The sequence below is a fragment of the Mixophyes fleayi genome, chromosome 1 (assembly GCF_038048845.1).
Source record: "Mixophyes fleayi isolate aMixFle1 chromosome 1, aMixFle1.hap1, whole genome shotgun sequence".
Classification (NCBI taxonomy): Eukaryota; Metazoa; Chordata; class Amphibia; order Anura; family Limnodynastidae; genus Mixophyes; species Mixophyes fleayi.
Window position 1 is genome coordinate 89,506,145 of NC_134402.1, and position 14,253 is coordinate 89,520,397.

The following is a 14,253-nucleotide window of genomic DNA, read 5'->3' on the forward strand; positions in this document are numbered from 1 at the left end:
ACAGGACATTGAAATGTGTGCTTGAATGGTTGGTTCCCAGGGGGATCAAGGCAACCCAGAGATTTGTGGGGTTTAGCAACTATTACAAGTGTAATAGTAATTACCCATGATCAATCAGTATCTTTTGTCCCCCTCCCCATGTTAGGGCAGTAGAAGTTTCTGTTAGCCAGTTAATTAACAAATCTACAACTTGAGATAGCACCTTGCACCACCACCCCAATTCATGTATTGGTATTTGCTTATAATTTTGATCCTTTAACAAACCATTCAATCTTTCTGTCAAACATGCATCTTAAGGATGGTAGGGAATATGGAAGATCCACTGTGTACCATTTTCTTTGCTCTAAGCGTGATTTTGTGAAATGGGAATTTTTTGAGGCATCAATAAAGGTGTTTTACATGACGAGGCAACTCAATGTAGTCTTTTAGTAGATGGTTGGGTCACTAGTAACCCACTATATATATCCACATATGTAGCACAGTACATTTGTTTGTTCTGACCTGTTAGAGAGAGCTGCTTGTAAAGTCCTTTTGACACACTTGGCCAACCCTTTTGCCAGGGCAAAAATGGCCCTTCACAACAGGTGTAGGCCAACTTTCAAGTTGTTGACAGACCAGGCAGTGTAGCACAATGTCTCTGGCAATGTGGCTTTTGCTCTTCCGCAACCTGCTAGTTCATGCCTCGCAGCTGCAGGGCTTTGTGATCCTCATTGATTGATTTGTGCTACCTTCATTTTGGAAATTTCATCAACTTGCTCATTTCATCAACTTGCTCATTGTATTCCCTTTTTATTGCAATACTATGGCTATCTGCATTTGGATAGTTGTAAAAATATGTGGTCAGGTGAGAATCACAGAGTACACTGAATGACAGATGCTCAGTATCATAAATAATAAAAAAAAAATTGTTCTCTCTCCTAATCATCCAGCATTTTGTGATGCACTTGGGTTGCTTTATGATGACCTTGACAGGGTAGCTTCCAGCGAAACTCATCTGTGATCCCTTTAGCAAGGTCGCATGATGGTGGAGGAATACTGCGCTTAATTCAGATGCTAGTCCACTGACAGCAAGTGAAACGATCGAGCACTATGCAGCCAGTTCCACTTGCCCCCTGCTGAAGAGATCAAGGACTCAGTAGCTGAATACCCCGTTCCGGATCCTCTGGAAAAACTGATGCAATTGGCTATCAGGATTGACTGACATATTTAAGAAGAGAAAATGGAGAAGGATCTATATTCTTTTAATATGTCTCTAACCTTCTCTCCTTTTGCAACTGAAACTGCATGCAACTTGAGGTCTAATGACTAACTCAGGAGGAAAAATCCAAAACACATTCTTTAGGGCTCTGTTTGTGTTGTGTGGGTGAAGGTCATGTGGCTCGCACTTGTCTCAGTAAGCTGGGAAAATACCAAGACCTATAGGACTTGAGAGAGATCCATCTAGGCTTACAGTTAGTCTCGTCCAAAAATTCTAGTACCAGCTCATATCTCTTTTTAATATTTCTGATGGACTAGTGGAAGTTTTAAAAATTCCTTTTAGCAAAATGGAGCTTGTTATACCAGTCTATGGTCTGGATGGTAACCCCTAGCTGCGGATAGAATTTTGAGTAATACTCCTCCTATTCATTTATCCATTGGAAGTTGTCATTGTCCCATGGTTCCTTTTATCCTAGGTCATCCATGGTTATATCGCCATAAACCTCTTATTGATTGGACTAGTGGCAAAATCATTCCTTGGGGTCTACCTGTGCAGCCTCTTGTCTGTCTTTACCTTTGCAAATGCTTCATGCTTCTCCACAAGTCCTTCATCATTCCTCCACGTCTTTCTTGATGTGTTTTCTTGATATATTTTCTAAGAAGGCAGCTGATACACTACGTCCACATGAAAGTTATGACTGTGCTGTTGAATGGAGATGAATGGAACACCGCTTTCAACACACAATCGGGACAGTATGAATACCTTGTTAGTCCCTTTGGTCTGTGCAATTCCCCTGCAGTCTTTCAAGATTAAATCAATGATATTTTTCGTAAATTCCTTGGCAAATTTCTCATTGTTTATCTTGATGACATCTTGGTCTATCTTGGTCTATTCCTCAGAAGCTCTAGGAACATCACTTATTTGCAAAATTTGAAAAATGCTAATTTGAAGTTGCTAAAGTTGCATTGCTGGGATATATATCATCTCCCGAGAAGATTGGGAAGCCTTCATAACCCTGAAAAAAGCATTTATCTCTGCTCCAGTCCGTCACCATCCCAATCCTGAATTACTGGACACTTCCGATGTCAGTGCAGTGGCTATCCTCTCTCAAGTGAACTTAGCGGATAGAAGAATTTATCCCTGTGCCGAATTTAATTATGACGTGGGTAACTGGAAACCCCTTGCCATTAAATGGGCCTTTAAGGAATAGGGTCATTTCTTAGAGGGAGACAATGATACCATTACAATTTTACAGACCACAAAAACCACATCATCCTGTGGGAGCTTGCTTGTTTGGCGCCTTTTGATTCGCTTTCCTTGCTTTAAATAGCAGGGAAGACTTAGCCTCTCTGCCAAATATAGTGTTTGTGCCCTGGTTTCATGAAGCCTGCTGTTTTGCTGAACATTACCTACCTGATGCCTGTTCCTGGATATTGTCTGTCAATTGCCCATCGTAGACCCATGGCTTTGTTTCTTGGACTTCCTTGCTTGCTTCCTGCCCTGACCTTTGGCTTGTCTCTGGTTACCCCTGCTTGCCGCCTGCCCTCGACCATTTGCACTCTCTTTGATATTCATTCATATATCGCCAGATATACTACTACTCTATTCACCAGTTACTTCCGTCTCAATACTTCATGGCTACCTGTATCTAAGATAAACTCTTCCTGCTCTGAGTGCAAGTCCTGTGAGTACCTGTGAGAATATCGCTCTATGTGGGAAAGGCGGCTTGCTATAGATGAAAACCTTTCATATTCCCTGTTTTAAGAATTTATCTGGTATCCAGTGCGAGCTGTAACAAATATAGAATAAAATCTATATTCCTTATTTCTTGTAATCTAAATCGGAAATAACATCTTCTTTTTTGATCCATTCTTATTGATCCAGTTGAAAGGTTTTTTAAATTGGGATTGTTCTTAGAGGTTTTTTTTTCCAATATGGAATATATCAGCTCAAACACGATTTGGGGCCTTAATCAGAGTTGCACATAAGTGCATATACATCATGTAAAGCTGCACCTTGTTACCTTGAAGGGAAAGATTTATCTCATTATAAGGGAAGAAATAGACCCATTCTCCGCCATCTCTGATCTGTGCCAAAAGTCCTTTTGCGGAGGACCTTGGCGGAAGATGATGTGTAGATATAGGAGCTTATAGAAGGATAGCAGGATATATGTATATAAGGATATGTAATCTTAAAAGATAATTGTTTATTTGTGAAAATAAGTTGGATTATAGAGTATCAGATGTGTGGTAGGGTTCTGGATATATTACAGTATTACCTTTGCAGTGGCAAGTTGTATCTTTCTATCTTTCTTAGGTATCCAAAAGGTGGAAAAACATATAAGAATTAATGTAATTTAATGTCTTTCACATATCAATATACATATAAATATTTAAGTCAGAAAATTGATAATAGTGTACAATAAACAAAGCAAAATAAAAGCTGCAACATGTTGTCTGAAGAATAGAGAAAATGATCAGTCTTTGAGGAATTATCACTGGATGGAATGGCACTGAATGGCAAAGGAAAGATACTTCTTTTATAGTCCTTTTCCTCCTCTGTAATGAAGGGGAGTGGATACAGTGAGCATAGGCAAATTGTCTCCTAATGATGCAGGTAGTTGTCCAGAGCTGCAAACAAAATAATAAATAAAAATACAAGAATGAACACAGATACGTATGCTGATGTAAGTAAGATGTAGGTACTTATGCCTTAGTGTTGAAGAATTGGCTACTATTGTTTTTTTTCTGCTGGAAAGTCCTGACATTGTGTAGATTACATGGTTGGCTGTTTAGAAGACTTATTTGGGGGCTTGGGGGAATTACCCTCCCTAGCTCTCTTTAGACTTGGTATCCTGTGCCCGTGCAGACTCCTCACTTCGTGACTAAAATATAATGAAACTTGGATCTCAGTTTGATCAATATTTCTGAAGTGTTTTGTCTGTCACATTGCAGACTTCTTCAGGTAAGATGTGTAGCTCTGAAATCCCACCCCAAAAAAAACTCTAATAATAATGTGATCCTACCACTCAAAATGATGAACCAGCAGACCTATCCTGTCCAGGGGCAAATGCAAGATTTCTATAGAGGGGTTTCCAGTTTCTTGATTTTGGAAAAAAAAATAATCCCCAATAAACCTTCAATAGGGACTATTTTTGTTGAATTATGGCAATGGTTATTGTTAGATTTTTACAATAGCAACAGTTACAGCCAATCTAAAAATATTGTTAATGACAAAATTGATTGTAAAATGTTATTATGAATTGTGATTTTTGTAAAAAAAAAAAAAAGGAGGGTGATAAAACTGAACATGATTTATAATTTATGTGCAATTATACATTGTACTATAATTTCACTTGCACATACCTGAAATTGCCAGTACAGGTAGGAACCGATTGCCCAGGTATATTGTACAGGCAGGATTAAGGCTGCAATGAGGGAGTATCTCACCTCTGTGGCAGCTGATTATATACTTCAGGACATACTGTGGTAGATGACATCGACATACTGTGCATCAAGTCTCCCTGATTAGTGTTCCACACTGTGCAGGAGTCGACTAGTTAATAGCATAAGCCTCTCCAGGGTCATATGACTTCTATAGCGCCAATCAGGGCCAGAGCTGTAATCCATCATATGACATCTATAAAGCCAATCATGCATAGAGCAGTCAAGTGAATGTACTACAATCAGCAATGATACTGCTTCAGCTGCAGGATATGTACAGGCAGGTGCTAGACAGGAACAGGGCAAAGACTGTACTGTGCATCATTCAATGGGGTACTGGAAGATTACATAATCCAAGCAGGTGGGGGTTTCTGGTCAACTGGAAACCCCCCTGTGTGCGCGCTTGCTGTCTATTTGGAGAAGCAGTGCTGAGTGTAAAGTGATAAGCTCCATGAAAAAGGCAGTCATCACGGCACACATCAGTTAATTACACTCGATAAACAGCTTTTACTCTCTGCCCACTAGGCTGGGCACATACAGTATTTCATTGTGAATCTACTTTGATTGGCAGGAGCAGGGCAGAGTGTGCTATCTAAAGGATGTAATGCACACATGTATGCAGAGATGTCTGAATATTGTAATGAAAAAGCAAGAGTAAAATAAAAGGCAAATCAATAGCCTATTATTTTACAGTCAAGTCACTGCTGCTTCTTCAAACAGACAGGTTCTTATATATATATATATACATATATATATATATTTATATATATATATATATATATATATATATATGTATATATATATATATATATATATATATATATATATATATATATATATATATATATATATACTGGGTCTGCAAGAGCATGTTCTCTCTCCCTCCTCCAAGATCCCCTTCCTCAAGAGCCAAATAGTTGTGGGATCATGTCAAAGTACAAAAAACTCCCCAGGAAACAAGAAAGTCCAGGTAGGTTTTGTTTATTTTTTTTATAATTCGTTTTTCTCAATATAATTTTATTACCATAAAATGTAGCATTGTAAATTCTGCAGCAGTGTTTTTATGTTGATTTTACTCTATAAACTTCTTGATTAATCAGTCTCCCTTTCACTGAATGTAATGTGGTATGTATTTATTTTGTATGAATGTTTTTGTGTTGTGTTTCCTCCTACCATCCAAATACATATTGGTAAGTTAACTGACGTCTGTCTGCACTGAGCCTCGTATGTGCATGTTTGTCTGCCTGTGTTAAGAAAATTATTTACAGTAAATCTATTTGACTGAAAGAAAACTTCTGCTTTGCGCTTAGGTCTTATATACATTGGCTTTAATTTCATGCAATTTTAATAGCATTTATAAAGTTCCCTCTCCAACCGTTTATTTCATTCTTGCTTCACAAAATAAACTCTCATTTTTGTACTGCTTCAAATATAAGGTACACTGGGATTGCTTTCACATCGCCTGACTCCATTCTGCCTGTGAAAGCTGCTCCTCTGCAAATTTGGCGCCATTTTGCTCCACAAACCTATGTGCTCATATGAAAATCTAGGCACATTTGAGCAAATTTGTGGAGCAAAGTGGCTAAAAACTGTGCCATACCATAAGGATTAAAGCTCTGTTAACTATGCTGTAAATTTAACACAATTAAATGGAGGCCAGATGGATTATTAAACACCTATCTATATAGGCCTTTACTATGTAAATGTTGAACATTTGGTTACCTTATATCTCTTTACCTGCATATATTAAAATTTTGTGGATATTCTTAGAATAATGCAGTGAATGAGACATCTTTGTATGAGGAGAGAAACCACAGAAAAACTGCATTGTTATACCTATATTTAATAATAGAAAGAGTTCTAACATTATTTACAGTATATTTTCTCTAAAATTGTGTTTTAGATTTGATATAGACTTGGTTGAACACTTGGCAACATATTTGGCATGTCATCTGCAGAAGAAGTGGGAAAATAGACGAACTGATCTTGATATTGATAAAGAAATCCAGAAACTTCAAGAAAAAGCAGACAAATTAGAAAAAATTCTTAAGTAAGTGTTGTATAATAAAAGAGGAAGATTATGTGCAATAAGTTGTATTTTTGTATTTACCGTACCTCTAGCACGTTAAAATGAACTCATCATATACAGATAGAGGGACTGCCACATTGTGAGCTGAAAGAATATTCAACCTACCTATACACTATAAACTAATGACTTCACAGCTATACGTAATTTTCTGAGAAAATGTTAGGAACACTGTGGTAGAAAAGATGGCTTCAAGTGATCACCAGGTGCTGCTTGCCGATGTGGCTTCACTTCAGTACTATGAGTTTCAAACTAATAGTCTATAAATCTGGCATTGCTCTTTAATTCTTTAATAAAATGCAGCATATTATTGATAAAAATGTAAAATAAACAGAATAAGATAAATAGAACAATTAAGACACTGATATGTAACAATTCAATGGCTGTTGGGAAGGTTTTTATTTAATCACATCCTGTCTTATTTAATGCAGGACATTCTGAGATTACTGGTAGAGCATATTGAACTCAGAATTACTTTGCAAGTTCTGTGTCAGTCTGATCTACAGAGCCCTGTGCCACAGTTCTGCTCCCTCAGTATAAGCAAATGCAGTTGGTGTCCTACCACTCAGTTGGTGCTCAACACAAAGGAAGGCATAGAAAAATGGAGAATGATGGATTAAGTACACATATATGTATAGGATTCAGATGGAGCTGATCCAAATAATAGGAAAAAATGTCCAAATATCCAGTTAATATTATCCAATAATATGATGTATAGACAGACCGATAGTTCCATTCAGTATTGTGGCATTAATAAACAATGTGGTGATGCAATTACCTTGTATCAGTATTAGAGCACATGGTAACTGATATCACTAGACAGAGACGCTGCAGCTCTCAATCATACAGTCTCTGATCTCCAGTGTGTTTCCTCACTGTTCAGCTGATTTGCCATGTGAGTTGGTCAGCTGACCCGATGCTTTCCACTGATAGGTGGTATGGATATCGGTATGCTCAAAGGCGATGATTGTGTGAAATTAAAGGATAAAGAAAATCATTGTGAAACTATTAAAAGCTCATTTTATTCAAAATAAAGAAATGCACTTACATAAAGACTGGTGAAATTAGCTTGTCACACATTAATTCAATGTAACCATGCGGTACCACCAACGCGTTTCATCCATATGTCTGGACTTTTTCAAGGAGACCCTATGTGCACAGAGCTCTGATTTATATATATCTCTGGATTTGACATTCATTGCACCTGTGATCCCTAGACAGGGCCGGATTAACCCAAGGTCTAACTGGGCTATAGCCCAGGGGCCTCGTAGGATTTCAATCTATTTTTAAATAGAAGTTAATGTCATTTAGCTGTCTATAGGCTTTTTTCAAAGCCTATAGACAGCTGTCTATCCATTATAACGACTCCTCCCCGTTTGTCTGCAGATTTTATAACAATGTTATGAGTTGACGAGTTTTTTTAAAGCAATCCATTCTTTTTTAGAGAAATTACTATTTTTCTTTTTATGTCTATATTCATCTGTAGTTTTCAATAAATCTTTTTTACACAGTTCTTGAAAATCAGCCAATGTAGATTTATAGAAACACTGAATAGATATACTTTTTTGTTGAGTAGGATAAAAATTAGATTTTAGCTTAAACTGATTTCTCTTAAGGTCAGTATTATTTTCTTTATTCTGTATTTGAGTGTCAAGATCGTATAATAAAATCTTCTAATATATCTAAGGGTTTTGAATCTTTTATATCTAATAAAACTGGTAAATGATCATCTAGTTCTGCCCTTTTCAGTTTTTTGTGAGAAAAAAAATCTATGTCTACATAAATCCATAATATATTGGTTGAACTCTACAAATAGATCAAAAAGATTAGGATCAGTACTAGGGGCAAAGTTTAAACCCTTCCCTAAAATATTCTTTTCGATTAAGTCTAGAATCCTGGTTGAAAGATTGTAAATGCCTTTCAGATTTATATTAGAACTCTTTTCGATCTGGGATTTTCCTCCCCTCCCTCTTTCCTCTCTTGGTTCTATATACGAATCCAATCTATCTTGATTGATCTATTATTGGGACTGTAGGCTCTATTTATCCATGTGTTTTTATTTTTTGTCCTTTCTATAGGGCTGGCCGTAGAATTAAAATCTTAGTTTCTTTTATAAGCTTTGACCCTATTCAATTCATAGTCATGGGGATCCCTATTGAATTTCTTATTTTTTTTTCAACCAACCCTTTTTCATACTCGATCGCCCTCTTATATATGAGTTGATCTTTAGATTGGAATGCAGGAGAATCCTTAAATTTGGATAAAGATGTTTTCACTTTTTCTATTTCTTGTGAAATTTGTTCTACCCTTCTTTTTCTATACTTAACTAATAATTTCATGAGATTTCATGAGATTAATTGAACATTCATCAAAAATATTTTTCCATTGCTCTAAAAGTTCTGTATCATTAGTGATAGCTAACTGTTTAAAAATGCGTAAATCCCTTAGAATTTTATTTTCTTTGATTTAGTTTTTGAAATAAACCGATGGCAGCAGCATGCTGACAGCAACTTATACCAAATGGACAGCTCTCCGGCACTACACTTTGATGTCATTGCGACCTCTATCAATGTTAATTTAAAGCACCAATGTCGGGTTAAGTGTTTAAACACTTAACCTTCGGGGTCCCGACATTGCTGCTTTAAATTAACATTGATAGAGGTCGCGATGACGTCAAAGTGTACTGCCAGAGAGCTGTCCATTCGGAATAAATTGCTGTCAGCATGCTGCTGTCATAGGAGATCTGCAGCATCGAGTTTCAGGTAAGTCTGTTTATATTGCAATAGGTTTTTGGTAAATTCGGATTTTATTTGTAGGCCTCATCGTTGTCAGATTTCTGCTAATCGTTAAAACGTACCCAACCCAATTATTCTTAATTCTAACCCTGTCCCTACACCTAGACCTCTGTCCCTATCCCTAGACCTCTCTCTATCCCTATCCCTGGACCTGTCCCTATACCTATACCTATCCCTGGACCTGTCCCTATCCCTATCCTTAACCATATCCCTAGCCCTATAATAATAGTGTCAACATTTGAATAGTCTACTTAATCATACTGTGCACGATGTGAATTGTTGACCTAGTGACACTTTTGAAAACTGAACTGTCGACTGTTACACAAGCTGATAGACCAAGCCCAAAATGTCAAACATTGCAAGATGGAATTGTCCTTGGGCCCTCCCACCCACTTTTATGTTGGATCTTAAATAGGACATGCACACTTTAACAATCAAGCACTTCAGTCACAAGGGGTGCCACTTTTGTGGCTGAAGTGCTTGGTTTGTTTGGGTCCCCACAAAACAAGCTAACAATGGGCTTAAGACACCTAAGCTGACTGTGATGTTAATGATTTCTACAGTGGCAAAATGTTGTTGTCATCATCCTCAGACTCATCCTCACCCTCATCTGTGTGTAAATCATCCTCGCACAATATTAATTCATCCCCGCTGGAATCCATCATTACAGAAGTCTCTGTACTTTGATGTAATTGACGGTAAAGGCCTTGTTCATGGAAATTGTAGTTCATTTTGATGAACATCATCTTTTCCACATTTTTAGGAAGTAGCCTCCTACGCCGATCGCTGACAGGGGTCCCGGCTGTGCTGAAAACTCTTTCAGAGTACACATTGGAGAGTGGGCAGCTTAAGTAATTGCAAGGCGAGTTGTCTTTTTTTAACTCCCAGTGTGTAAAGTGACTGTCTGATGTGTCTATTTTTATGCTGTCGTTGAAATATTCCTTTGGATGTTGATAGTAGGAACAGGTGGAGTTACGGTAGAGGTGTCACGGTTTTTGGTCATTTTTTGGTCATTTTTTTTAGACAAGATCAGATGTCAAAATGTTGTGCTCATCTGCTTCATCCCAGTGTCTCTTGAGAAAGCTAAGTTTTTTTCTTAACAGCAGTTGAGTGAGAAACTGAAGGAGGAGATGCCGTCCTGTCACCTATCACTTGAGCTGTCATCTTGCTCATTAGGAGCTCCTTGCATCTCTTCAGATCTGGGTCAGTTGGAAACAAGGAGAAAACATAGCTCTTAAACCTAGAATCAAGCACAGTCTCCAAAATGTAGTGATCCGATATCAAGATTTTGATAACTCTTGGATTCAGACGAAGCGATTAAAGTGCTTGATCTACAAGTCTGACATACTTAGCGGAATGACTTTGTTTCATTCCTCCTTCAGTTTCTCAAACTGCTTTTCCAAAAGTCGAATTAAGGGAATCACTTGGCTCAAGCTAGCAGTGTGTGAACTCACTTCACAGGTGACTACTTCGAATGGTTTCAGCACCTTGCACAACACGAAAAATATTCTTCACTGCGCTTGAGTAAAATATATTCCCTCTCCTTTCCCAATGTCATGGCTTGTGGAGTAAGCGTGGATGGCTTTTCACTGTTCCTCCATCCTCACAGGCATATACAGGGTGAAATTCCACCTTGTTACCACCTCTTGCTTCAGGTGGTGGCTGGGCAAATTAAATTGTTTTTGTAACTGCTGCAATCTCCTACATGCTGTTGCAAAATAATGGAAATGTCCAGATATTTTACAGGCCACAGACAGCATCTCTTGCACGTCCCTGTCATTTTTCAAAAATCTCTGCACCATCAAGTTGATTGTGTGAGCAAAACAGGGATATTACACAGCTGTAATGCTCTCACAATATGGGTGGCTTTATCAGAAAATGATATCCTTAGGAGAGTCCTAGCAGGATAAGCCATGTTGCAATGACATCCCTTAGTTTTTGTAACAGATTATCAGCTGTATGCCTCTTAGTGAATCCGCCGATACACAGAGTAGCCTGCCTCTGAAAAATGTGACGTAGTTGGGTACATGCTGCTGCTGTTCCTGATGATGAAGACGAATCACCAACCCAGTGGGCTGTCACAGTCGTATAATCTTTAATTTGCCCAGTTCCCCTTGTTCACATATTTGTGGTTAAGTGTACAGTGGGTAGATTGGTATTTTGTAGCCCAATTATTACATTTTTTGAACCTTCTGGTAGAAGTGAGGAATAGCTTATCTTGTAAAATGGTGTTGTGGTGAAATTTGGTAACAGGGACACAAGAGCTCAATTAACTGTCTAAAACCAGCAGGATTAATATTGGATATTGGACGCAGATCTAATACTAGCATAGTCACCATGGCGTCTGTGATCCGCTTTGGGACTCGGTGGCAGCTTTCATACTTGCTTCCTCTTGCAAAGGATTGTTTAACAGTCAATTGTTGTAAACTACTAGTAGTCTTCTTCTTGGTCTACTTTTGGGTTGAAGATCCACCCCCAGCAGCAGCAGCATCAGTAGCAGGACTAACGCTCAATATTTCGTCAGAAGAATCATGGATAGTGGAGGAGTCACTTAGCTTTAGCAACTTGGATGCAGGACTAACTCCAATCACTACAGAGGATATTGATGAGTATGGTGTTGTGGGTAGATTGCAGGTTCCGGGATCTAGGTGAAAAAGGGGAGCTAGCTGATGCTGGACTGCTTGTTGTTATTTTTTTAGCATAAATATTTTTCCAACAGCTTGCCATGAACTCACTTCAAATGGAGTAACATGGTTGAGGTTCCTAGATGGTTAAGGTCTCTATCTCTACTGACTGTGACTTTACAAACCCTACAAATGGCTAGACAACTGTTGTCAGGATTTGGGTAAAAATAATTCCACACATAAGAGGTGGATTTTTTGGTTTAATGCCCAGGCATGACAATGGCATTCTTCTTATCACGTGCAAGAACTGCTTCTACTGTTGCAGGGCTTACACAAACAACATCATCCTCATCAACATCCTCATTAGCTCTGTTGTCAGCTACACAAATATCCCCCCTCAACCTGTTGCAATTCCAAAGTGGCATCCTCAATTTGTGCATCACTGGTTACACGATCTGCTCACCCACAAATCTGCAAAAATGCTGAAAGGAGGCTTCTTTATGAGTATAGTATCAGAAATTTCAGGCTTTCACCTAGCACTTGTGGATAGACTCTCCTCAGGGATTTATGTAATTTCTGAAACTGAACATACTGTTTCTTCTAATGCCTTACTGTTTTCTTCCAGCTCAGGAAATGTTTTTACACGTAAAAGCATTTGGGCACCACTTTTTGAGTCAGAATGACAAGGTCTTGAATCGTCATGACTGACCTTACAAGAAGATGGCTCACTGACAGTTGCAAACTAGCACTCATAGAGAAAGGCGAAGGCATGATTTTTTCATTGCCACTGCATGTGTAAAATGGCATGTTGACAATTTAATTTTTTTCAGCACTTAACTTTGCCGGATTACAGGTGGTTTTTTTTCTTTACCAAGGTAAAAGGTGCTTTTTTACATTATTGTTTCCCTGACTTAAAAACACTATGCACTTTAACATAGGCTTTAGCAGATGACGTAGGATTACTATCATCATGATTGGTGCCAGCAGTTACTTGGTAATCCTGGTCTTCTGTGGACTGATGTGAATCCATTTTGATGACACAGTACAATGTGACTGTGGACTTTTAATAAAACTGCCAGCCCTATAATGTGTCTTTCAGCACTGTAAACTGCCAGCTCTCCTGTTTCTGGGTGAGCTATGGCACAGTACAATGTCACTGGAGACTCCCAAGAGCACTGCCACCCCTCCTCTTTGTCTTTCATTAATGACGCTGCCCAACTGCACTGGAGACTGTCAACAACCCTGCTACCCCTTCTGTGTCTCTCTGTGAAATGGCGCTGGATCTCCGTGGAGGGCAGTACTTATAGTATCCAAAACTCGCGAGATCTGATGACGCAACAAGGATGTTTTGCCTCGTTTTCACTTCAGAGGGAGCGCAAATGTACCAAACCGGCTTGGCTTGGTACGCGGATCAGCGAAGTTTGGGTGTACTCGGTTCTCGGAGAACCGAGCCGAAGCATCGCTAGTATAAATTGATGGTTGCGCATGAAGTGGAAGCTGATAGCGACTGATCACCTCAAAATCTGACATCCCAAAGGGCCGGCTCGTGGCCTGAAGACACGGTGTACCAGTTGTTGGTTTCAGAAAGGCATGACACCAGTCATCCTCCAGAGTCATGGCTTCTGCAATGATTGACTATATGTGAGAGGGGGGAAAAAAATTATCTTACGCATTGTAAATTTTTTTGTCCCCTTTGAAATTACATATTGTAGACCAAACATAATTACAGCTAACAAAGGTTGTTCTATGGTAATATTTAAGTTTCTGTGTTAAAAAAATATATATAAAAAATCAGTTTAATAAAGCGTGTAATGTTATTTTTTAAAAAATAATGAAAAAAAACCAAAACACAATGCTAATGTATGCAACTATGTAGAAAATAGAATAACATTTTAAAATATATAACCGCAAGGTGTGCAAGTAGATGAACTTAAACAAAAATCCATTTCTAAAAATATCTTAAAATTTAAATGTCTGCAAGTGCTTTAAAAGGGTCATAAAGGCATTTTAAAACATCTGCACCTGCAAACGTATGCAATGCTTTCAAAATAAAATAGTTTTTTTGTCCCTATTGTGAACATATGTGAAAGTTTCACGTAACTTGGAA

At 38.3% G+C, this 14,253-nt stretch overlaps 1 protein-coding gene across 2 annotated transcripts in view; it reads left to right on the forward strand.

Moving 5' to 3' along the window:
* LOC142139997 (putative ATP-dependent RNA helicase DDX60) overlaps positions 1-14,253 on the forward strand; it is a 382,899-nt gene that overhangs the window by 234,073 nt on the left and 134,573 nt on the right. For both annotated transcript variants that reach the window (XM_075197859.1, XM_075197866.1), the window contains exon 27: positions 6,545-6,691. In XM_075197859.1, the coding sequence (XP_075053960.1) occupies positions 6,545-6,691 (147 nt within the window). The remainder of the gene's footprint in view (positions 1-6,544; positions 6,692-14,253) is intronic.